Source organism: Ruditapes philippinarum, unplaced genomic scaffold, assembly GCF_026571515.1.
Source record: "Ruditapes philippinarum isolate M1 unplaced genomic scaffold, ASM2657151v2 ctg791_1_1_1_1, whole genome shotgun sequence".
Taxonomy (NCBI): Eukaryota; Metazoa; Mollusca; class Bivalvia; order Venerida; family Veneridae; genus Ruditapes; species Ruditapes philippinarum.
This window is the reverse complement of record NW_026861391.1, coordinates 304,812-330,049: the sequence shown is the minus strand read 5'-3', so window position 1 is coordinate 330,049 and position 25,238 is coordinate 304,812. Positions and strand designations below refer to the sequence as shown.

General features: G+C 33.6%; 1 protein-coding gene across 1 annotated transcript in view; it reads left to right on the top strand.

The window, feature by feature from the left end:
• The window catches only part of LOC132715470 (uncharacterized), a 30,226-nt gene extending 6,171 nt beyond the window's left edge, over positions 1 to 24,055 (top strand). Inside the window, exons 2-12 of the mRNA XM_060698475.1 lie at positions 1,132 to 1,270; positions 1,807 to 1,962; positions 5,723 to 5,951; positions 15,426 to 15,645; positions 16,275 to 16,350; positions 16,734 to 17,495; positions 18,230 to 18,383; positions 18,747 to 18,832; positions 19,596 to 19,713; positions 20,307 to 20,368; positions 22,528 to 24,055. Of these exons, the coding sequence (XP_060554458.1) occupies positions 1,132 to 1,270; positions 1,807 to 1,962; positions 5,723 to 5,951; positions 15,426 to 15,645; positions 16,275 to 16,350; positions 16,734 to 17,495; positions 18,230 to 18,383; positions 18,747 to 18,832; positions 19,596 to 19,713; positions 20,307 to 20,368; positions 22,528 to 23,393 (2,868 nt within the window). The 3' untranslated portion in view covers positions 23,394 to 24,055. The remainder of the gene's footprint in view (positions 1 to 1,131; positions 1,271 to 1,806; positions 1,963 to 5,722; positions 5,952 to 15,425; positions 15,646 to 16,274; positions 16,351 to 16,733; positions 17,496 to 18,229; positions 18,384 to 18,746; positions 18,833 to 19,595; positions 19,714 to 20,306; positions 20,369 to 22,527) is intronic.
• The last annotated feature ends 1,183 nt before the right edge of the window (positions 24,056 to 25,238 follow it).

Genomic DNA, 25,238 nt, shown 5'->3' with positions numbered 1-25,238 from the left:
CTTGAAATTCTATCAATATTAATGATAATATCCAAAATATACCCCCTATGCAGTATAAATAAACACAAGGAATGAAACGCCTTTTCCCCACCCCCAACATAATTTACGCTAAACAAATCAACAAAACAACGGATCAAAATAATCTATCTGGCCATTTCGATAAACAATACATAAATGCATCAAATACCACCGATAACTTTTTAAAATCGCGTAGCTGTGTAGGAATAATTCAACATTTTCTGATTATTTCCCGCAATCTGAGTTTGTCGCCGACTCCATTTAGTGACGTCACTGGATTTTGATTCGAGGAGAATAATATTTATTAAAAATTAGGCGATGACGGCCGACTGAATTATTGTTTACATCTGTCACACTTCGGTTTGCATTTTCATCCGATTTTATAGGATATATGATAAGGGTGTAACGGTTTACCGGTATACCGATATATTGCAATATGAAAAAATAAATTTCGAACCGCGGTACGATTTTTGGAAAACCGGTATTTTATAAAAATCATCACTTTCAATTAATTGCCTTCTAATTTTGTACAAATTTCACATTAAATCTTTAATTGGCAAATTTTGTTGGCGCCAACGTAAGATAAAAGTATCCGACAACTAGTACACTTAAAAGTCAATAAGCGGCCGCATAATTTACATAAGCGGCCCATATGTGAAAGGTCACACGCGACTAGTTTTGTTTATTAAATTGTGTGACACTACTTTCTATTTATTCCTTACATTTTTATTAAGTTTCTACTAAAAATATTTACATACAATAATAATATATAAATGTTACTCCATCTTTACATCAAAACATGTACACGACAATACGTATTGCAATATATTGCAATACGCTTCAGCAAAATGGCAATATATTGCAATACAGTTTTTGCTGTATTGTTACACCCCTAATATATGATGTGGTTTTGAGATTTTACTTGCAAGAATTTGAAATAACTATCAATTATCAAAATTCACTAGCATTACTGAAATTTGAACCCTGCTAAAAGTCACTGATATTATAATAAAAGATGTACAGAAAATTGAAAGATTTTAGATTTAGTTTGGATAATAGGACATGTTCTACATACAGATGTATGTCAGTGACAGATATGTAAATTATTTTCAGGATGACAGGCACCCAGTTTCCAATCTTATAAAGGGTGATGGATTTAGAAAATGGTTGAGTCATCCACAGGAGAAGTCGGGCCATATTGAGGCAGTATTCCAGCTAGAACAACCATGTGTAATTTCCTACATTGATATAGGTAAAACTTGAAACATTTATATAAAAAAGTGATAAGTTTCATATGTTTCATTTTAATGTATTACCTATTTTATATGTAAAATATTATTTAAATAACATGTTTGTAAATGTTTCTAAATGTTAAAATAACTGTGTTAATATTTGTCAGACTGAAAAATTAGTTAAAAGCTTGTTCAATGTAGTTGACAAAGTCAAATGATTCTGTATGCCTATAAAATGACTATAGTTATAACTAAAACAATATGATCTATTACAGTAGCTGAAGCGCTGAATATTGAATGACATGTATTTGTCATAAAAGTAGCAAAATGAAAACAAAGTGGTATTTTGACTTTCATACAAAATATTAAGTTGCGATAATGTACTATTTGATAAGAAGCAATAGAGGCAAACAATGGTTCAGGTAATTTGCCAATAAGTAACTGTTTGGAAAATGTAACAGGACACCAAAAATTTAAAGTTTTTGAGAAATAAAAATAAGGGCATTGTTGGGGCATAATGGGCCATTAAGAGAGATTATGTGTGTGTATTTTGTAGGAAGCATCTGGTGTGCCACGCTCGAGATCAAGGTTGGATGTTCAGATTGGCCTGCAGGTCGTGAATTTGAAACACTTGCTTATACAGTGAACCTGATGACCCCTGCAGATTGTATTACAGGAAAGAACCCAAACAAAACACAAATGTTTTCTCCAGGTTATTGTAATTATATCATAGTTTTTGATCCCAACTTGTATTTTATCACATGTGATTTGAGGTGTAAGAATAAGTGAACCTTTTCTGATTATTGTGATCCATACGCCCATTAGTAATAAATCAATAGCAAGGCAATCATCATACTGGTGATATAGGCATGTCCTCCCTGCTGCTTTAGATATGGTAGTGATGTAGCTTGAAGTCATAGTCATTGTTTATCGTATGTCTTCCTTTAATCCTTTTCATTGCATACATGCCATATCCCCCGCCGGGGGACAAAAACCCCCGATTTTCGACCATGTCTCCCGATCTCCCACCGTGGGATCGAAATCCCCCAATTTTCAAAAATTCAACCAACAAAAAAGTTAAAGCATCATTTTTACCAATAAACATAATTAAACAATAGACTTAAACAACTTTTACAACTATATATGCCTGAAGTAATATTTCCCCATTAAACAGCAGGGGTCTAACGGATATTTGTATTGTTAGTTACTCCGACACACTTCAGCTGTCAAGGAATAACAAATTCTCCTTTGATAAACCTGTCAATCAGTGTCAGTATTGCAGGTGCTTAACCAATGACAGCGTCCGATACTGAATGTGTGACGTATCAATTTTTGTTGGGCTATGTAACCCCGCCTTGAGTTTGTTGTCGGCATTGGGTCTTTGAAGTTGATAAGTGCAGATCAGGCAATAGAATCTCAAAAAATCACAGATTAGCAATGTTTGAAACCATTATTTTTTATGTAACTGTGATCTATGTTGTTGCAAAAATAATATAAACTAGCTTTGTCTCACAGTAAGCAACAAACACTGAGGAGGGATTGAAAGAGGTAAAAATCCGTTTCAATCAGATAAATAATAAATAATACCTGTTTTAACACCCAAAGGGCCAAATAATTAGGTCCAATTATTATCCAGTAGTCAGTACACTCCAAAAAACCTTTACACAACTCTGCATCAATTACACAGTTTACATGTACATACAGGTATCAAGTGACGTAGTGTCTAGACTCCTTACTGCCATATAAGGCAATCGATGTGTGTTAACAAATTGAGGAATGACCTGAGTAAACTGGATTAAGATTTGTGTCAGATTTGTTTTTATTGTACTGTTTATGAAGTGTCAACGGAAAAATTTTAAGACAGCATTTTTTTATTTCACCTTTCTATGGCTACTAAATTTCTCCGTGAAAATGTTGATACCTTTCATTTAAAGAGAAAAATCTTTACCTTTCATTTAAAGAGAAAAAACGTTGGCTGTTAAAGTAGATTTATTTTAATGATTTTGAATGCATCAAATTCAAGTTATTTGTACTAAAATGATTCAATATATATCTGATATAAAAATGTATTTTATATGATGAACATGCAATTAATTATATTTGTTTTACAGGGATTCTTATTTTATTTACATCAAATATTTAAAGTACAGGGCTGCGTTTCATGGAGAGTCCTAAGTCTTAAGTTTGTCCTAAGTCAAAAATTGTGACAATTTTGCGTTTCAAAGAAAGTCTTAATAAAGGTCCTAACTTATAACTCCTAAATTTATGACCAAAAACAGTCCTAAGTCTAGGAGTGTTTTAAAGGTATCTTAAGATTGTCCTAAGTCAAAACCACTCCAAAATCAAACAACTTTTTGTTGAATTTTGTTTTGAAAACTACCAAGAATGATAGATAATGGTCTAACTAAGAAAATAAATCCGAACACCAATATCTTTAATTCAGTCATTAATGTTTAAAGAGTTGTTTACATGACGTCACAATGTAGCGCCAAATATCGCGTGCAAAACAAGACGCATCTTAAAATAATAATATTACTGCGCGCTGTACAATTGCAAACTCCTCACACTGATTACCTTCCTTGGCAGAATTGTAACCACTGCCTTCACAGACGTCACATGATAATGAAAGTCACATGACGTAACGTTGAAATTCAAATGTAAACATCGACCGTTACATAGAAAATCTTACGTCATTTTTCTCTTTCTGTTTTATTTTTAACTTTTTGTACCTATGTCCGTTATATTTTATCAAACAATTATCAGAAGTATACAAAATAATGAAAAATAAATTAAAAACCTAATAAATATAAATATCCAAATATTGATATTTCAATGTTTGTGATGGCAGAGATCTATGTACTGATAAGGGGAGATCACTGCGTAGGAGATTGGTACAATTGCAGTTGCGTAGCAAGCAAGGGGGTTCGTAAACACTTTTTTACTATGAAATTAAATAAAACGGTTATTGTATCGTTTTTTGTGAAATATGGCATATATTTTCACTCAACATGATAAGAGGGCAATACATTACTTTTTATACTTGCTATAATCAATTACACAGTAAATCCAATCTGGGATTATGCGCGTGCCATTGTATTTTGTAATTTTTTTCAGGAGAGCGAATTGGTCTATAAGTCTTAAGTTTAAGAGAAAAGATAGGACAATTACTTGAAACGATCTTAAGTGCAAAAACATTTTATCCTAAAGTTGGTCATAAGTCCTAGGATTTAGGAATAACTTAGGACTCTCCATGAAACGCAGCCCAGGTCTATGTTTATTTGCAATTGTTTACATATTATTCTTTCACAGTCATGTATGTTAAAACTTGAAAATATCAAATGATCTTGTAGAAATGTTCATTTTCATAATAAAATGGGGGAAATTTAATTAAATGTTTGCATCGTTTTAAGATTACGACTGGTTTGTGCTTGCTTAAAAATCCCCCTACTTTTGGTCCAAATCTCCTGGGCTGCGTTTCATGGAGAGTCCTAAGTCTTAAGTTTGTCTTAAGTCAAAAATTGTGACAATTTTGCGTTTCAAAGAAAGTCTTAAAAAAGGTCCTAACTTAGGACTCCTAAATTTATGACCAAAAACAGTCCTAAGTCTAGGAGTGTTTTAAAGGTATCTTAAGATTGTCCTAAGTTAAACCACTCAAAAATCTAACAATTTTTTGTTGAATTTTGTTTTGAAAACTATCTAGAATGATAGATAATGGTCTAACTAAGAAAATAAATCCGAACACCAATATCTTTAATTCAGTCATTAACGCTGTACAGACGTTTAAAGAGTTGTTAACATGACGTCACAATGTAGCGCCAAATATCGCGTGCAAAACAAGACGCATCTATAAATAATCATATTACTGCGCGCTGTACATCGTAACCATTTTTTTACTATGAAATTAAATAAAACGGTTATTTTATCGTTTTTCTTGAAATGTGGTATATATTTTCACTCAACAGGATAAGAGGGCAATACATTACTTTTTATACTTGATATTATCAATTACATAGTAAATCCAATCCGGGATTATGCGCGTGCCATTGTATTTTGTAACTTTTTTCAGGAGAGCGAATTGGTCATAAGTCTTAAGTTTAAGACAAAAGATAGGACAGTTACTTGAAACTGTCTTTAGTGCAAAAACTTTTTCTCCTAAAGTTGGTCATAAGTCCTAGGATTTAGGATTAACTTAGGACTCTCCATGAAACGCAGCCCTGCTTTTTAAAGCCAAATCCCCCTATCTGGGTGGCTGGAAATATGGCATGTATGTCATTGTTATTGAAGGATTCATTGATTTATAATATGTAAGATTATCATGGCCAACATAGAGCATTAAGTGTTTAACCACAATTTACTTTTTATTGAATGGTGGTCATAAAACTCAAAAAAAAGTATGAAATAGAACAAGGTGTCAGTAAATAAACAATAAAGTGAAAAAATTTTGAAATGTATGTTGTTTGTCATTGATATAGATCTATTCTGCCCGGATATTGCTAAGAAAGAATGGGATCGTATTAAAGTAATCTGCCGTCAACCTTACAAGAAGCTTACACAATTCGGACTGTCATTCCTACGTGTGAAAACATCATTGACAACAATAAATTCAACACATGTGGAGAAAAAAGAAAATATGCCTTCTGTGTCTACATCTACAACTGTTAAAGATATACAGAAGCATTTTATGCAGAAGCTTGATAATGGGTAAGAACTTTGAGGGCAAGTGGAGATAATTACATGTTATGCCCGACACAGCCAGTATACATGCAGGCAGTGTTCTTTCTCACTTAATTGGGAAGAGGCCTTATCTTCTTGATTTTGGGGGGAAATATTGAAAAAAATTGCTAATTTAGAATTAAAAAAAGCTGATACAAGTTCAGATTTTTGGGAAAACTGCATGATTTTAAAAATTTTGATTGGGAAGAGACCATTTCTCTGTTATATAAGGTGAAAAGTCACTTTGTCCGACTGATCTTCTGTGTAGCCTAACCAGACTGGACTTTAGGTTGATAATTTCTATGACAATAAAGTCTCGGAATAAAACAAACAGCAGCACAAAACAGTAAGCAGGCTAAATTAAAGTATAGGATCAAATTTTGATTTTTCCAAGAGGGTTTGGTTTTGCTATACAATTGTGTACATATACTGAAATTTCAAGAAAAAAACAAAAATATACATATATATAAGCTCATATCTTCAATAAAGGCACTAAAATACAATATTGGTTAACATTACAAAACATCTAAAACTGAGTTGTTTTTATGCCACTGCAGCATCTGCGATGCGGTGGCATATAGCGATTCACCTGTGTGTTTGTTTGTGTGTGTGTGTTAAATAGATTATATAGTGAACTTAAAAAATCTTCTTGTGAAAAACCACTAGTCCAATTTCAACCAAACTTGGAAGGATTGATCCTTGGGTGAAGGGCTTCCAAAGTTGTTCAAAGAATTTCATTCCATGCAGAAATCTGGTTGCCATGGCAACCAAAAGGAATTATAAGAATAAATTTAAAAAATCTTCTTGTAAAGACCCAAAAAGCCTAGAGCTTAGATATTTTGCATAAGGCATTGTCTGGTAGACCGCTATCAAGATTGTTCAAATTATAGCCCTGGGGTCAAAATCGGCCCTGCCCTGGGGGTCATTGATTTTCACTATATCCTTTCGACGGCCATCCGCTATTACCGTAGGACGGCCAAAGCGTAAGAAAACGTATCGAATTTTTACATTTCTGAAAGCCAGTCTTATTTTACGACAGACGTCCATAGCGTAGTTAAACGTATCAAAAATATACCTTTCTAGAAACCGTAGCGTAAATCAGCGTAAAACTTGAATTTTGTGTCATGCAAACCCGTAAAAACCTCGTTTTCGTACATTCTGGTTTTTTAATGTGTTTATGAAAAATCAAAATATTACGCTATGTTCAACTGGATGCGATAAACAACAAAGCCATACCGTATAACACTGTTAATATTACGTTCAACTGCAATAAACAGACTCACATTCCTTGTTTTTCAAAACAAGTTCTGAACGTTTTAAAACGGTAAATTTTACGTTATTTACCGATATCCTTTCGACGGCCATAGCGTAATAAAACGTACCGAAAAATCGACTTCTCAAAAGCCGGGCGCTATAGTCATAAGAAGGCTATAACGTAATAAACCGGTATAAAATTTTAGCTTCCTGAAAGCCACTACTGTTTTGTCGTAGGAAGGCCAACAAAATTTAGTTTTAAATGACTAAATTCTTGAAGTTTACCTTTCATTTATTTCATTCTGTTAAATGTTGTTCAAATAAAAACACCAAATATGTTAATTGTATAGTGCCCTTTATTGACAGATATATATTAGTAAATGTTTAGATATACAGTACACTTTTTGATTAATGAGGTAATCAAATCGATATCAAAATTAAATGAAGAAAATCTTCTAAATGGTATAGTATTTTAAAATGCATTTATTCATACATCAAACAGAGTTTCTGTAAGCAGTTCTCTTATTTGAAACAAAAATAAGTTGAACTTACTAAATTCACGTTGAAAAGCATAGTATCAATCACCCTTCCTGAGAAAAATTGATTTTCATTGATTTTCAATAATTACGTTTTAAAACGTTGTGGACGTTTTACTCAACAGGGTACCTCATTTTGTAAATTCATATGTGCATTTTGACTTTGTTAGGAAAATGAAAGATAATGCATTGAGGAACAATGGTGGAATTAGTGTTTTCGTGAAAAGTACTATTCATAAACTTATATCAATAAGACAAATCTTTGATCATTTTGAGAACTGTGTTGTACTATACTGTAATTTTTCAAAAATATTTGATTGTAATGACATTATCATGTATTTTCACATATATAAGTCCTGAGGGAAGTTCTTACTATAATGATAGAGACGATAAAAACGGTATCAAATGAAATGTTTAGTCATTTTGAACAAATTACATATGAATACCCGGACACCATGTTATTTTTGTCAGGTGACCTTAATAGTCGATGTAAAAATTTTTTTAGACTTTTATCCCATGTGATAATTTAAATTTTATTTTTGGTAATACTGACTATAATGGTAGTACTTTTGATATTGTACGTCATAGTAAGGATAATATACGTGGCAATAATTATGGTAAATGTTTAGTAAACTTATGCTGTATTTTGATATTCATATACTTAATGGTCGTTTTCCAAGCGATAAAAACGGTGAATTTACTTGCTTCTCAAATGATGGATCGAGTGTTGTTGATTTTATGATCGCATCTTCTTCTCTATTTTCATACATTAAAGATTTTGAGGTTCTTACCAGAGATGAATCTGATCATTTTCCTATATGTTGTACTTTTGTGTTCCATAAAAAGTCTAACAACGCAGATAACCAAACTGCTCAAATATCATTGAACACTTTTGATAGATATAAATGGCGTGTGTCTGCAGGTACAGATTTCTTGCAAAAATTTAGGGAATTGTTTCATAACCATTACACGATGATAATGGAATCAGTTGATAACTCTGTCAATTCTGCGGTCGACTGTATTACTTCTATTTATAAAGATGCTGGAAAATGCATGCTTAAGAAATTTTGTTTTCATTCGTCTCAACCTCCGTGGTGGGATAACACATGTAATGAGTTAAAAGCAAACAAATACGCGGCGCTACGCACATTTAGATTAAGTAATTCCTCGTCTGACTTACGAATATATAAAGATAAACGAAATAGGTTTAAAGACTATTGTAATGTACGAATATCTGAATATCAGAAATCTAATCGATTAGAACTAGTATCAAACAGTAACAACCCAAGTTCTTTTTGGAAATTAGTGAAGAAGGGCAAAACTGTTACTAGGTCTGATCCTAGTATTTCTTGTACAGAATGGTTCAATTATTTTAAAGATTTGTTGTATGACGAAAATTCAGTGCTTGTTGATCCTTATACTGTATTCCTAGAAAAGATTTCGCGCATTTTAAGTTAGCGGTTTTCGCGGTAGGCAAGATTCCGCGAATCTTTATAGCCGCGAATATGTCACTTATAACAAATCCGCGAACTTTTCTAGCTGCAACTAAATATATCATAAAAAGTGCAGAATATAACTTATAATCTACTTACACAAAACAACATATAAACACAGGTGTTATAGAAATGTGTAAAGAATTATTTATGTATGTTATTGATACTAGTTTGCACGCTGAAAAAGAAAAAAATCAATTATTAGTTATTATTATTAGTAATTAACATGCTTATTGACGTTATTTGCTAGTCACGGCGTTGACAAACGCATTTACAGTTTGCAAACATTGAATGACTTGGATTTTATTTGCTTGGAGTAGGTGTAATCCTTTGTTAAAAGTACAATAGCGATCAAGGGCTACATTGATAAACAGTTGTTATAATGAAAGCTATATACAGTCCGATAATGTGTAAAAATGTGTAAAAAAAATACGTATCGACATTTTGAAGATAAAGTCAGTTATGATTCAAATGAGAATCAAAGCTAACGGGTCTGACTAAATCATACTTAATAACATAATGAAAAAGGTATGGAAATATTAATTTGTTCACGGAACAACCGACCTTGTTCGACTAGTCAATAGATGAAAATGTATCGAGTAACGTTGCGCTTTAGGCGCGACTTGTCAAGAAAAAAATAATTAAAAGCACCCAACAGGCAAGGTCATGTATAAAAAACGTAGCCTCCAAAAACTTAATTTAGGCCGTAGCGACTTAACATTCGCGGAATTCGCGGTTACTACATTTCCGCGAAAGTTTGTCTCCGCGAAAATGCCGACGTTGTGAAAAACGCGAAATATTGTATCCGCAAACATTTCTAGGAATACAGTATTGGAAACGAACATGATTCCGCCGATGAAACAGCTCAGACATTAAATGAACCATTCACTTTGCTAGAAATTAAACATTCTATATCTAAATTAGTTAATAATAAAAGTTGTGGCCCAGATGGCATACCTTCCGAATTTTATAAACATACATCAGATGAAAATAGCGCCTATTCTCGCATACACTATTTAACAAAATACTCGAAACAGGCAATTTCCAATATCTTGGAGAAATAGCATGATTACACCAATTCATAAATCAGGGCCAAGTAATAATCCTGGTAATTATCGCGGCATATCTATTACAAATACATTATATAAAGTCTTTACAGGTATTATAAATAAAAGATTATACGATTGGGCCGAAAATCAAAGAAAATCGATGAATCTCAGGCAGGATTTAGGCATGGTTACTCGGCTATCGATAATGTTTTTTGTCTACAAAGCAATGGTTCAAAAATATCTTTCTAAAAAGGGTGGCCGCTTTTACTGTCTCTATGTTGATTTCCGTAAAGCATTTGATAAAGTGAATCATTGCTAAACTTTTCTTGTCACTTGAAAAGAAGGGCGTTTTTGGAAATTTTTCTTCGAGTTTTGAAATCAATGTATTTTCATCTCTCTTCATGTGTTAAAACAACTGATTTGTTTAACAATGTTATGATTACTGGAATTATTTCCCTGTAACATTGGTACAAGGCAAGGTGATAAGACAAGTTCGACAATTTTACATTATTTATAGACGAGTTATCTTCCCTTTTAAGAGAGAAATGTGGCACAGGCATTTTCATTACAAATGATATTCCTGATATTCTTTGTTTAATGTTTGCAGATGATGTTGCAAATTGTGCTGAAACTGCTACAAAATTACAACAACAACTTAATGTAATTGATCAATTTTGCTTGAACACAGGCATGGAAATTAATCTTGATAAAACAGAGATAATTGTATTTCGAAATGGAGGTCGTCTTCGTAATTATGAATCTTGGTCTTTTCGCGGTCAGCCTGTAAATACAACTGCTGTTTATAAATATATGGGTTTGTTATTCACTCCACAACTATCATGGAATGTAGCTCATGATAAACTAGCTTCGCAAGCTCAAAGAGCAATTTTTGCTATCAAAGGTTATGAAAAACCATTTGGTAATTTTCCCATAAAGGAACACTTTAAAATTTTTGATACAATGATCAAACCTATTTCTTTGTTATGGATCACAGATCTGGGGGTATGAATTTAGTCCAACTATAGAATCTGTTCATAATATGTTCTGTAAGGGTTTATTAAATGTTCGAAAAAAATACAAAACACAAGCATGGTGTTAGGTGAATGTGGTAGACTCCCACTTTGTATTACTTATTATACAAATTGCATCCGTTATTGGTGTAAGCTATTAGTTATGCCACCATATCGTTACCCAAAACAATGTTATTTAATGTTAAAATCACTAGATGAAGCTGGAAGAACTTGTTGGGCTAGCAAAATACGAATACTTTTATACAGTTACGGATTTGGTTACATTTGGATTTCTCAAGAAATAGGAGATGTGAATATTTTTGTTAGCATTTTTAAACAACGCATAATAGATTGTTATACTCAAAATTGGCATGATAATATTAACAATGCCAGTAGATGTCACCATTATTGTTATTTTAAAAGCTTATTAAATGTAGAACGGTATCTTCTTATAGAAATCCCTGTAAAACATAAGAAAGCATATGCTAAATTTCGATGTTCAAATCACAAACTTAATGTTGAAATCGGTAGGCATTTAAATATACCTTTTCAAGAACGCTTTTGCAACTTTTGTCTTGAAAATCATTTAACTTATCATATTGACTGTGAATATCATGCTTTTTTTCATTGTAAAAAATATTTAGAAATTAGAAATACCTATTTACTAAACTGGTATAATTCCGGAAATGAATTACATAACTTTTATGAATTACTCTCATCAACTGATATTTTTATAATTAAGAAAATCTCTACTTATATTTACCACCTCATGATATCTATAGCACAGTAGCATTTAAATGTAATGATTGTCAAAACTTGTAAAAGACACAACCTTATAATGTTAAATATCATATTTTGTATGACATGTATTTTGGGCCGGTGGCCTTTATTTACTGAATAAATCTTTTGACTTGACTTGACTTGAATTAATCAAAAAGTGTACTGTATATCTAAACATTTACTATATCTGTCAATAAAGGGCACTATACAATTAACATATTTGGTGTTTTTAGCTCACCTTGCACAAAGTGCAGGTGAGCTTTTAGGATGGCCAACCAAATGGCGTCCGTCGTCTGTCGTCCGTCCACATTTTAAATATTCTAAGGACATCTTCTATGATACCGCAAGGCCAATGTTAATGAAACGTGGCAGGAATACTCTTTGTATGAAGCTCTATCAAGATTGTTCAAAGAATTCCATTTCATGCAGAACTCTGGTTGCCATGGCAACCGAAGAAAAAATCTTTAAATATCTTCTTTTAAAGAACCGTAAGAGCTAGAGCTTAGATATTTGGCATGAAACATCTTCTAATGAGTGTCTACCAAGTTTGTTCAAATAAAAGCCCTAGGGTCAAAATTGGCCCCGCCCCAGGGGTCATTGATTTTCCCTATATGCATATAGTAAAAACTTAAAAAATCTTCTTTTAAAGAAACCCAAAGAGCTAGAGCTAAGATATTTGGCATGAAACATCTTTCTAGTGAGTGTCTACCAAGTTTGTTCAAATAAAAGCCCTGAGGTCAAAATTGGCCCTGCCCCAGGGGGTCATCGATTTTTCCCGATATGCATATAGTAAAAACTTAAAAAATCTTCTTTTAAAGAACCCAAAGAGCTAGAGCTAAGATATTTGACATGAAATATCTTCTAGTGAGTGCTCTACCAAGTTTGTTCAAATAAAAGCCCTGGGGTCAAAATTGGCCCTGCCCCAGGGGGTCATTGATTTTCCCTATATGCATATAGTAAAAACTTAAAAAATCTTCTTTTAAAGAACCGTAAGAGCTAGAGCTTAGATATTTAGCATGAAACATCTTCTAGTGAATGTCTACCAAGTTTGTTCAAATAAAAGCCCTGGGGTCAAAAATTGGCCCCGTCCCAGGGGGTCATAGATTTTCCCTATATGCATATAGTAAAAACTTAAAAAATCTTCTTTTAAAGAACCCAAAGAGGTAGAGCTAAGATATTTAGCATGAAACATCTTCTAATGAGTGTCTACCAAGTTTGTTCAAATAAAAGCCCTGGGGTCAAAATTGGCCCCGCCCAAGGGGGTCATTGATTTTCCCTATATGCATATAGTAAAAACTTAAAAAATCTTTTAAAGAAATCAAAGAGCTAGAGCTAAGATATTTAGCATGAAACATGTTCTAATGGGTGTCTACCAAGTATGTTCAAATAAAAGCCCTGGGGTCAAAACTGGCCCTGCCCCGGGGGTCATTGATTTTCCTTATATGTGTATAGCAAAAACTTAAAAATCTTCTTTGAAAAAACCCAAATAGCTTGAGTTTAGATATTATACATGAAACATCTTTAAGTAAACATCTACAAAGTTTGTTCAAATAAAAGCCCGGGGTCAAAACTGGCCCTGCCCCAGGGGTGTCATTGTTTTTTAACTATATGTGTATAGTAAAAACTTAAAAATCTTCTTTTAAAAAACCCAATGAGCTAGAACTTAGATGTTTAGCATGAAACATCTTCTTATGGGTGTCTACCAAGTCTGTTCAAATAAAAGCCCTTGGGTAAAAATTGGCCCGGGCGGGGGGGGGGGGGGGGGGGGGGGCTATATACAGGTGAGCGACCTCAGGGCCATCATGGCCCTCTTGTTATTTGAACAACATTTAACAGAATGAAATAAATGAAAGGTAAACTTCAAGAATTTAGTAATTTAAAACTAAATTTTGTTGGCCTTCCTACGACAAACAGTAGTGGCTTTCAGGAAGCTAAAATTTTATACCGGTTTATTACGTTATAGCCTTCTTATGACTATAGTGCCCGGCTTTTGAGAAGTCGATTTTTCGGTACGTTTTATTACGCTATTGCCGTCGAAAGGATATGTACCTATAGTAAAAACTTACAATACCTTCTTGTAAAGACCTAAAACACCTAGAGCTTAGATATTTTGCATAAGGCATTGTCTGGTAGACCCTTAATAAGATTGTTCAAATTATAGCCCTGGGGTCCAAATCGGCCCGCCCCGGGGGTCATTGATTTTCACTATATGTACATATAGTAAAAACTTAAAATACCTTCTTGTAAAGACCTAAAACGCCTAGAGCTTAGACATGTTGCATAAGGCATTGTCTGGTAGACCCTTACTAAGATTGTTCAAATTATAGCCTTGGGGTCAAAATCGGCCCCCCCCCCCGGGGGTCATTGATTTTCACTATATGTACATATAGTAAAAACTTAAAATACCTTCTTGTAAAGACCTAAAATGCCTAGAGCTTAGATATTTTGCATCAGGCATTGTCTGGTAGACCCTTACTAAGATTGTTCAAATTATAGCCCTGTGGTCAAAATCGGCCCCGCCCCTGGGGTCATTGGTTTTCCTTATATGGGTATAGTAAAAGCTTATAGTAAAAAGTTAAAAAAAATATCTTCTAGCAATTGACAAATGCTAGAAGTAAGATATTTTGCATGAAACATTGTGAAGTGAACTTCTAGCAAGACTGTTCAAATTACAGCCCTGGGGTCAAAATTGCCCCCGCCCCGGGGTCATTGATTTTCACTATATGTACATTTAGTAAAAAATCAAAAAATCTTTCTGTCTGAAGGTACAAGGCTTAGAGCTATGATATTTGGTATGTAATATCATCTATGGGTCCTCTACTAAAGTTGTTTTGATTATGCCCCTAGTGTTAAAATTGCCCTGACTCAGAGGCGATAGTTTTCCTTATATGTATAATGTAAAAACTTGAAAAATCTTCAATCTCTTGACCTAGATTTTGACAAAGTGTCTTACTTTGTTGTCCTTTGATGTAGTCATGAAATTTAGATTGTGTGAAATATGACCTTCACCACCAAATTCACTAGACTCGAGTGCATTGATATATTCCTACTCTGATCTTTTATTGAGTTAACAACAGATTTAACCGCTAATCTGATAATAAGAATTAGATAGGTCAGGGATCTATGCATTATGACAATCTTCAAAATTGTATAGAAGCAAAAAAAATCTGTTCCTACACTACTATTTAGTGTTGTATTAATGCGGTGGCATAGCATTTTTCTCAAATGCAATCTTGTTTTTTCTTATCAAAATAACTTAAGTGAGAAAAAAAGAGAAATACCAGCCCTTGAAAAGTGTTTCTCTTCACTAAATATTATTTAGATGTTTTTCTATTCACAGATTGAACAAGTCAAATGGTCAACTGAAGTCCAGATTACTGAAGATAGCTGCTAGTTCTGAGAATGGTATGGAACACGGTGACTCTCTGTCTCGTACTGCCAAACTTGTACTTGCTGCTTCAGGAAACAAAACTAAGTCATATAACGTGCAGAGTCCTGTACCTAACCAGGAAAAGTCGAGCTTGTACTCCAGTAGGGTAGAACAAAAATATGGCCCACAGGTTTGTTCTTGTACTGTATGTTGTTTTTTTTTGCATTGAAAGTTTATACCGTTTTAGTTCCCATGAGCACAAGAGTTCTAACAGTTATATAGCTATGTCTATATCTTAGTTATGGCCCTAGAACAGTTGATTTTTATATCTCAGTGTAGTGTCAGTTTATTCATATATATATTTATTTACAATGTAGAAAAAACAAGCAACATATGCAGATATTTTATTTCAACAAATAACTATGAATACAATTTTTAACAGGTAAAGCTAGCAGTGTTAATGATATGCCCATGTGACTTGTGTTATTCAGGGGTCATATTTCAGTGGTCATACCACACTACTTATTGTTGGCTAAGTAGTTCTAGCTATTTTAGCTCATCTGACCACCAAGTTCTCAGATGTGAGCTTTTGTGATGTCAAGTTGTTTGTAGTTATCTGCTATTTCATTTAACAACAGCATTGAAGGATTATGACCTGTTAATCAATCATTGGTTCTCAGGTGAGCAATCTATGGCCATTAATGTCTTCTTGGTATATTGAAACCCTACAGAAGGATTGATAGTTTTAAAATTTAAAGCAGTAAAATCCATTATATAATTTTAACATTGTAAAGACTTACCTCTTTGTCTTGATTATAGTTTGAGGAAGAAGTTGACGAGTTTTTAAAGCAATTAGTGATAGACCCGAAAGAGTTTGATACCATAACAATGGCAGGTAGGGTTGTTTATTTCTTAGATAATTAATTATATGTAAGTGGTTGTATAGTAATGTTGAGCATTGTTTTCTTAACATTATTTAAGTGTAATATGTGTGCCTTATCCTTTTTGAAAAATTTCTTTAATAAAAATTAAAGACTTAAGAAAATAGACGAGTAAACACAATTTAAACTTGAGCTCCCTGTTCAATAGTTACAAAAGCCATATTGAAAAATATGGGATTGGAAAAGATATATGGAAGTATGATAATGGAGAATCTAAAAGTTGTTGTTCATTGCATAAAACATTGTTGTGTGATCAAGTTGGATTGTTATTAAAGATTGGATTTGAAGGTTGCAGAAAGTATGTTCTTGTTTTGATAGTGAGTTGTAATATTTTCAGATGTAAGACATAAATTTGAAAGAAAGAAACGTCGGAAGCTGACCAAAGATGAAAAGAAAATTTTCATTCAGAAAGCTACAGAATATTTGACATCAGCTTTTAATGACAAAACAAACAAAACTGTTGATACTGAAAGAAAGGAAAAGCTACCCCCAACTTGTGTCAGGGATAAAAACTGTGACAAAAAGGAAAACACAGATGTCACAAAAAATAATGAGAACAATTTAAAGAAGCTAACAGAAGCTAAAAAACCTGGTGTTAAAAGAAAATTAGATGCTGTAAATAACACTCCACCGAGTAAGAAGATTGTTACAGAAAAAAATAGTCCACTTACTGTGATGCAGAAATTAAAATCTAATGAGAACCAGTCAGTTGGTGAAAAGAAAGATCTGATTGGACAACTGAAGAAGGCAAAGCAGTCTGGACCAATAGGAGACTGTGTCTCATCGCCTGGTACCCCTTTCCAGTACAAAGGTCTTAGAGGACGGGAATCCGATATAGATTCACAATTGTCACAAGACCCAGTTTCTTCTGTTATAACATTTGATAATATTCTAGATGTTTCATGTTCTAGAAAAGATTCCTTGTCTGTTGAAAATAGTACAACAGATTTCTTGTCTTCCATGGACAAATGTTCACCAGTTGCCAAAGTAAATTTTGGATCTGACAGTTCTGATGATGACAGTTGGTTAAATACAGATATTGAGGTCAATGTCTCAAAGGGTCGTAGAGGTCGTGGACGTGGCAGAGGTCGAGGAAGAGGTAACAAAAATGTTCACTTGCTTTCTTATAGGAATTTTAACCCATAGCCTGCTAAATATTGTAAATGGTCTTGTCTATCTGTCAATCCATAGTGAACAGTGCAGACCATGAGCAGGTAGCACAGACGTGCCAGCTGATCTTGGTTTGCACTGGTTGTATGGGTAGATATAGTCCCTGCCGCCAGTCTATGTGTAAACTTTCTAAATTTTATTCCTTTTTACCCTTTAGATATCTCCAAAGAGTTTGTTAAACCTTCATACCCTTGTTTTCCTCCATAGTTTAACTGAAAAGTTGTCATAGTCTGTTTAACCATTTTCTTGGTGCTTGTAAGTTTGTAACCTCAATTTTAAAGCTGCATGCCTCCAGATGAGCAAAATTTTTTAAAGAAAAGCAACTTCAGAAAAATATACTGAATTTTAAGTAAAAAAATAAGTAATAATTTCCATACAATGTGCAATTGATGACCAACTTTGTAGTATTTTTCACAATATTTCTACTGCGTAAGTTAAGTAAAAAGTGCAATTTTTGCATATTTTGGCACCTTTTTGGTAATTTACACATGTTTGTTAATGCCATTTGCAATGTGTAGATTATTTGCTTTGTTCACTTTACAATACATTTTGTATTTTCCTTTTTAATACATTTTCCAAATCTTCATGAATATTAGCAGGAATCTTGAGGCATGCTGCTTTAACTGGTAGATATAAAATCATTAGATAGCTTCAATATTTCAGGAAGGGGTAGAGGTAAACGTACCAGCACTCCTGTCAGTACTAGCTCCATAGATGACCTTGACCTTTCATCAGATATTTGTAGTCCTCAGACAGGTCGTCGAGGTAGAGGAAGAGGTAGGGGCAAAAAGAAGGATAGGGGAGGTGTGCAAACAAGGTGCATTTATGTTATAATTATTACAAAATTCAATATAATTAGAAATCAGATGTTGTTCCTGTCCAAAAAATGATACAGGAAGTCAAGGAAACCAGGTTATAATATGTTTAAACCTATTTATAAGTTGTTTGGTCTAATTCATCTTCTTCCTCTCACCAGATTACACACAATACAAAGAAAGATTGTCATTGTTAACTTTAGTGTTAAAAGAAAAAAAAATGTAAGGTGGTAGTTTGTTTGCTTATTATATAGTACATAAAACTTTATTCCCATATTTTGTGGTGCAGAACTTTTAGCTATTTTTTCGGTAAATGATTTTTAAGTTACGAAAAACATGCATACAACTTTGTTACTTGTTTGAAGGAAACCAGTAATGCAGGCTGATGTGAGTGTTACACATGAGGAGATGCCTACACCTAGAGGGTTTACCAAATGTACAGGCTGTGGAGGTAGGGTTTTGTTTAACTCATGCCTGCTGTATTAAATTCTTATCTTACCATCAGTATTTGAGTCCAGTGGTTAATATTTTTATGTTGATGATTTCATTGACAAAGCATTGTCTCATGCCATTTATTCAGATTTATGAGGAGATGTTGATATTTACTTGTGGAAAACATGTTTATTGTACTTGAATATAATACAAGGACATTAGTGAACAAACATGGTTACAATTTACTGATCTGTGACAGTTATGTGCCTTTGGACTTGAAGTGCATATTGTCTCATGTTCACAGTGCTGTGGTTAGGACAGTCTTATCAGGGGCTGTAGTGCCAAATAATGGCCATTATTTATCATTTTATTTCTTATTCTTCTCATGACAAGTAGTGCACTGTGAAGCTATAACGGTTAAAGTTTGTACCTACGGATTTGTTGGGGGAAAACCTACAATTGCGGAGTTCCAGATAACATCTATTTAAACAGGATATTCATGTTTATATTATCTTAATCACTCACTTTGAATGTTTTGCCTTTAACCAATGTTGGTTTGAATCCTGTATAGGACTTTTAAATTATGTCTTGTATGGAAGCTGTTTAGCTAGGTAATTGAAGATTGGTGATTTGACCCAGGTACTAGCTTGAACATTGGTTGGGATATTGAGATCTGCTCCAACAAGTAAAGCTGGAATGTGGCCATATATGGTACCATAAACTATAATCCTACATACAGTACAAACACAGATAGGCTAGATATGATATTGTCTTTACTTCAGATTATTTTGGTGATGCTTTATTAAGTGCCCATGAACGAAGATGTGCAGCATTGAAGTCTAAGACTATGGCAAGTTTTGATGTCACATCAGATGGCAGTGGCATGAACAAATCTAAAAGGTAATCCCCTCTGAAATGTTGATATTCATTATTACAATTCTGGTTCGGTTAGCTCAATTGGTAGAGCGTTGGACTGTGGATCGGGCAATCCTGGTTCGATTCCGGAAGGTGCAGGTCACTTTCGTTGTAATTAATCATGAAATTTAATTGTGGTTCATCATAAAGTCATTTCTACGGTCATTCCCACTGTACCTCTGCTTTGGCATGTACAGAAGTAACATCAGTTCCTTGTGGAAGTGAAGGCAATTGGTACTGGTAAACTGCTTGACAGCCTGCCCAGGAACAATGTTGTAGCTGAACCATACTCTGGTAAACTCATTGTGGCTTACTGCCTGTATAACTTTTCTAACTAATGCAGAAGTTTTGTACAAGTCACATCTTAAGGTTAAAGAGATATCTATTGAATAACTGAAGTGCTGTAAATATTAAACTTGCAGAAGTATATTTGTTTTCTAATGCTTTGTCATTCACATCTGCTTATAGAATGATTTTGATGCCATAATAACTTGTTAAATCTTGGTTGGAATTTCACATTTCTTCTTCACTAGCAAGTATCTGTGTTTAAAGAATAAGACAAACATTTATTTTTTCAGAACTAACACAGCCAGTTTGGAGGTTAGACTAACAAGTTTTATCAGATGTGAAGGATGTAATGGTATGTATATATCATGAGGATTGTTGTGAGTTGTAGAGGTATAAACCAATGAAAATTGGAAGTTTAGAACATACCAAAATTAACATACCAAAATTACATGAGGGTCTCTTGCAATGAATATGTGATTAAAGCAGGTTTTAGATTAACTTTGAATCATGCTGTTATCTTGCATAGGGGAACGAATTTATTCAAATTTTCCAAGTTTTTAAATTTTAGGTTTTTTAACAGGGAAGTAACTTCAAAAAATCTCAATTTGTGTTTGTTAGATTTCTCTCCCTTTGACATTGTGTAAAATGAAGAGGTCCTACCACTTTGTAACTTAATGTCTTTTTGTCTTACTTGAATGATAATTATATTACATTGTAATTCCTGCTTAAAAACAACGAAACCAAAACTTAGATAATAGGTTTTTGAATTTCCATGAATATTCTTCTTTGATGTATTCACCTTGTCAACAATTAACAATCTTCCAAGCCTATTGTACACATTTAGGCTTTACTTTGGTAACCATTTAGTTGTAATACACACACATTATTATATGTACATAAAATTGCAGAAAACTATTGATCTTAGGTGATGTCCTCAATTAACAGTAGTGTAAGCTTGCTGCATTTGTCAGTTGATAAAACATCAAATCTGTCAATTGCAAATATAAAAATGTCACTGACCTATGATATTTCGTAAGAAACACGTCTGTACAGTATAGTCAGAATGTTAAAAATAACTGTGTTTTTATGGCCAAAAGGGTGCCAAATAGTTTTTTAATGTTTCATGTGTCTGTCTGGTCCGTAATGGTGGATTTTGAAATAATTTTGCATAAATGTGTCAGTACAATACAGTGTGTTGCATTCAAAATCAAGAATACAGTGCATTTGAATTCACAAGTGCAACTGCAATCCTTGTATGAATTCTTCATAAAAGAGCTTTGATGATGGCCTTGTCAACAAGAATTAGGTGTCCACCTTCAAGGTTAAGGTAACTCATGTATTTCAAAAGTCATGATTGTGAATAGATGATCCTTTTGTGTTCATTACTTTGTTTTTTATTCATGGATGGATTGTGAGAATATCCATAAATACTAAGACAACAAACTGTATACAAGAGCCAGGTTAGCAGCCTCATAGAGCATCATTCATGGATGCTTTTTGTGTCGAATATAGGGGTTACTTTTGTCGGCGGGGTCAGCATCCCCTGAAGCTTGTCTGGAGCATAAGTCAGTTGTTATAAGTCAGATTGACTTCAAACTTGGTATGCATGCTTCTTATAATGACCCGAAGTGAAGTGCACAAGAACCAGTACTCTGCACTTCTTAATTTTTGAGTTATTGCCCTTCCTTAATTTTCATACTTTATTTTTGTCCGGGCCATTTCTCCTAATGTATAAAAGCTATGGACTTGAAACTTCATAGGATGATAGTTCTTATTGATAAGAAGTGCAGTGCACAGAAACTGCTGCTCTGCACTTCTTATTTTTTGAGTTATTGCTCTTTGTTAATTTAAGTACTTTATTTTTGTCCGGGCCATTTCTCCTAATGTATAAAAGCTATGGACTTGAAACTTCATAGGATGATAGTTCTTATTGATAAGAAGTGCAGTGCACAGAAACTGCTGCTCTGCACTTCTTATTTTTTGAGTTATTGCTCTTTGTTAATTTACATACTTTATTTTTGTCCAGGCCATTTCTCCTAAAGTATAAAAGCTTTAGACTTGAAACTTCATAGGATGATAGATCTTATTGATAGTGCAGTGCACAGAAACTGCTGCTCTGCACTTCTTATTTTTTGAGCTATTGCCCTTTGTTAATTTTCATATTTCATTTTTGTCCTGGCCATTTCTCCTAAACTATATTGTTCACAAGGTGACACATCCGACTTGCGGAGTTCTAGTTGAAATATAATTGGCCATCCTGAGAACAAAAAGAAAGTGATTTTTGATGCTTTTACTATGCCTTTGTTTAAGTCAAGGTCATGGTTCCTTTACTTTAACAAGGTTTGGGGAGTTTGTTATTTATTGAAGGAGGGTAATTATAGTGTTGACGATTTTCCTTTTTCTTTATAAGTATATGAGTTGTTACAAGCTTGTTACTTAATCATGAAATTAGTAACAGTCAATGTTTTGCTACTAAATAGCATATACATGTATATATATTAACTCTTGCAGAATGTTTTGGAGAAACTCAGCTGTCCATTCATCAACAGACTTGTACAACATGGAAGAATAAAAACAAAACAAGTTCCTGTGATTCACCATGGTTATCAGCTAGAACTCCAAACAATACCGTAGTATCCAATCCGAAACTCAGTACCAGTCCAGGTCACAAACTAGGAACAAGTAGCAGGATGGGAACCAGTCAGGAAGTAGGTCAGGGGTCAAAGAATGAGCAAATAAAGTCACCCCCATGGCTTTTAGCAGCTGAAAGACGTCTACACCAACAGAGGAATTCTACAAACAGTGATCAGTCATTTTCTAACTCACCATCAAACTGTTGTAATAGTTCTACATACTCAACTACAGTAACAGATAGGCAGAATTTTTCTCTTAACTCAGTCAGTTCATCATCTAGTATTCCCAGTCCGGTGATTGAGTCTCAACAATATATGTTAGATAAATATGAATCACAGACAAACAATGATGATTCACAATACAGTCAGAGTCAGTCAATTCTACAAGAAACTGTCCCACCAAGCAGGCAAATAAGAAATAATAGATCTGAGAACTTTTCTTCAGGCCAAGCTAAAATTGTGGTAAACAGTAAAAATAGGAGGCAAAGTACTGGTATAGCAAAGACAAGATTTAGTGCAATAGAACTTTCGGATGACAGTGATGATGATAATGATGTACTGCCAGTAATTGTTAGAACTGACACAAGTAGAGCGAATAATGTTCGTGAAAGTATTACTCGTACTTCTACGAACAATGTAAACAGTGATAGTGGACTAGGGGTAATACAAGTAGAATGCCCTCTATGTGGGGACTTTTACCCATCATATATTATAGAAGTGCATGCCTCTAGTTGTTATTTGTAATCTTAATTAAAGTTAGAGTGGTTTTAAATGTTTTGTGCCATTACCATACTAATTGAAATATGTGTTATTAAATAGAAAAAGAGTTTTATTATTGATACATTTTTTTCTGTTTTAAGTTTAAAATAAAATAAAACTTTGTTACTTTAAACATGATTAAGTGTATTTTTAGACCGATTTTAAGCTGAACTTTTTGAAGAGTAGGGAGAGCTATTGCATTCACTAGGGCTTTGCTATCACACTTTGGTTAAGATTTTGCGTGCAAGTTGATATCTCCAAAACTACTTAATGAAAAAGGTTGAAACTTAATTGACTAGAGCAAAAGTTGTCTCTATTTAAGGGCCATAACTCTAACATGGATTTTGATGGAATTATAACCCTTTTTTGAACTAAGATTCTACATTATCCAAGCTCTTGTTTTAGTGTCAAGCATTTAGAATAGTCTTGCCAGCAACTCTTGTGTTATCTCACAAACAAAAAGATTCATAAGTGGTGTGAAAGTGACCAGTGAAATATACACAATTTAATATGATGATAATAGTTTTGTTGATTAATATCTGTAGAACAGGTTCCTAAAAAGTTGCTGTAAAAATGAAAAAGAAAACAATGCATGATGTTTTTTGTTGTAATTACTTTGTGCCAATAAAATTTCTAGTCACTGAGAATTGGAATATCGTAAATATTTTGAAGAGAAAAAATGTGCATGAACTTTTAATTTAAGTTTTGTTGACTGTCTCATTTTGATAACCCTTACTCCAAGGCAGCTATCCAGTCAGTATGTAAAACATCAGTGGTCCTATTCTGGTTATGAAGTAATGCATCCAAGACAGGCATCCAAGGTCTTCCTACAAAATGACTTTAAACTCAGTCAGTCAGTGATAATCAGATGACCAATATTAAAACGAATATAGTTTGTATATCTGGACTGAAATAGTAGCCTCTACTCAATATTGTCAACAAGATTTTTTCTATTTTTGGGTCATGTGACCTAGTTTTTCATCTTTGATGACCTGTATATTTGAACTTGTACGAGTTATTACTGGAACAAACATCCAGACCAATTTTTGTTACAACTAAGTCAAAAATGTGACCAAAGAGTATTAAACTAAGTGTTGACAAACGACAGGCATTCATTGATCCTAATAGCTCACTCTGTGGCAAGGAAAGGTCAGTCACAGGGGCCTGTATCCACAGGACACTAAAGTGGCCATAAGTTCAAAGTGACCAAGGAACTTTACATGTAAATGCACCGTGACGAGTTCTACCTGCCATGATCAATTTTGAGTCAAAAGGTCAATGTGAACTTTGATTCAATTTATCTCTTTATACAGTCGAGAAAAGTGGAGCCTACTTACCCTAGGACAGGTCTTGTTCAATATAAATCTATCACATTCTGCTATCACAGCCTTAATAACTCATCAGAGGATTATATCAGATAATATATTTGTAATGGATTCCTTTGATGAACACTGAATGACAATGCACAATTTACACAGAAATACAGGTTTTCATATTGATATTCATCAATCAGAGCATAAACAGCAATTTTAAACAGTATTTCCTTCCAAACACTGTCATTGTAGTTACTGATAATATAAATAGTAAAACATGTATGTGGTCATGACTGGGGCCATTAATAACCCGTTGTAAATACAAGAATAGACCAGGTCAGGAATGAATACCACTGCTAGATTTATATCCATGTTTATTTTTGAATTTGAAATAGTACAATTTTCAAGGATGAGCTGCCAACATCAAGGCCTGTTTTGGTGGTACATGTATGGTGTAATATGCTATTAGTATTAGCATTCTAGCTAATCACCTCTAGTATTTGTGCATGTGAGGCAA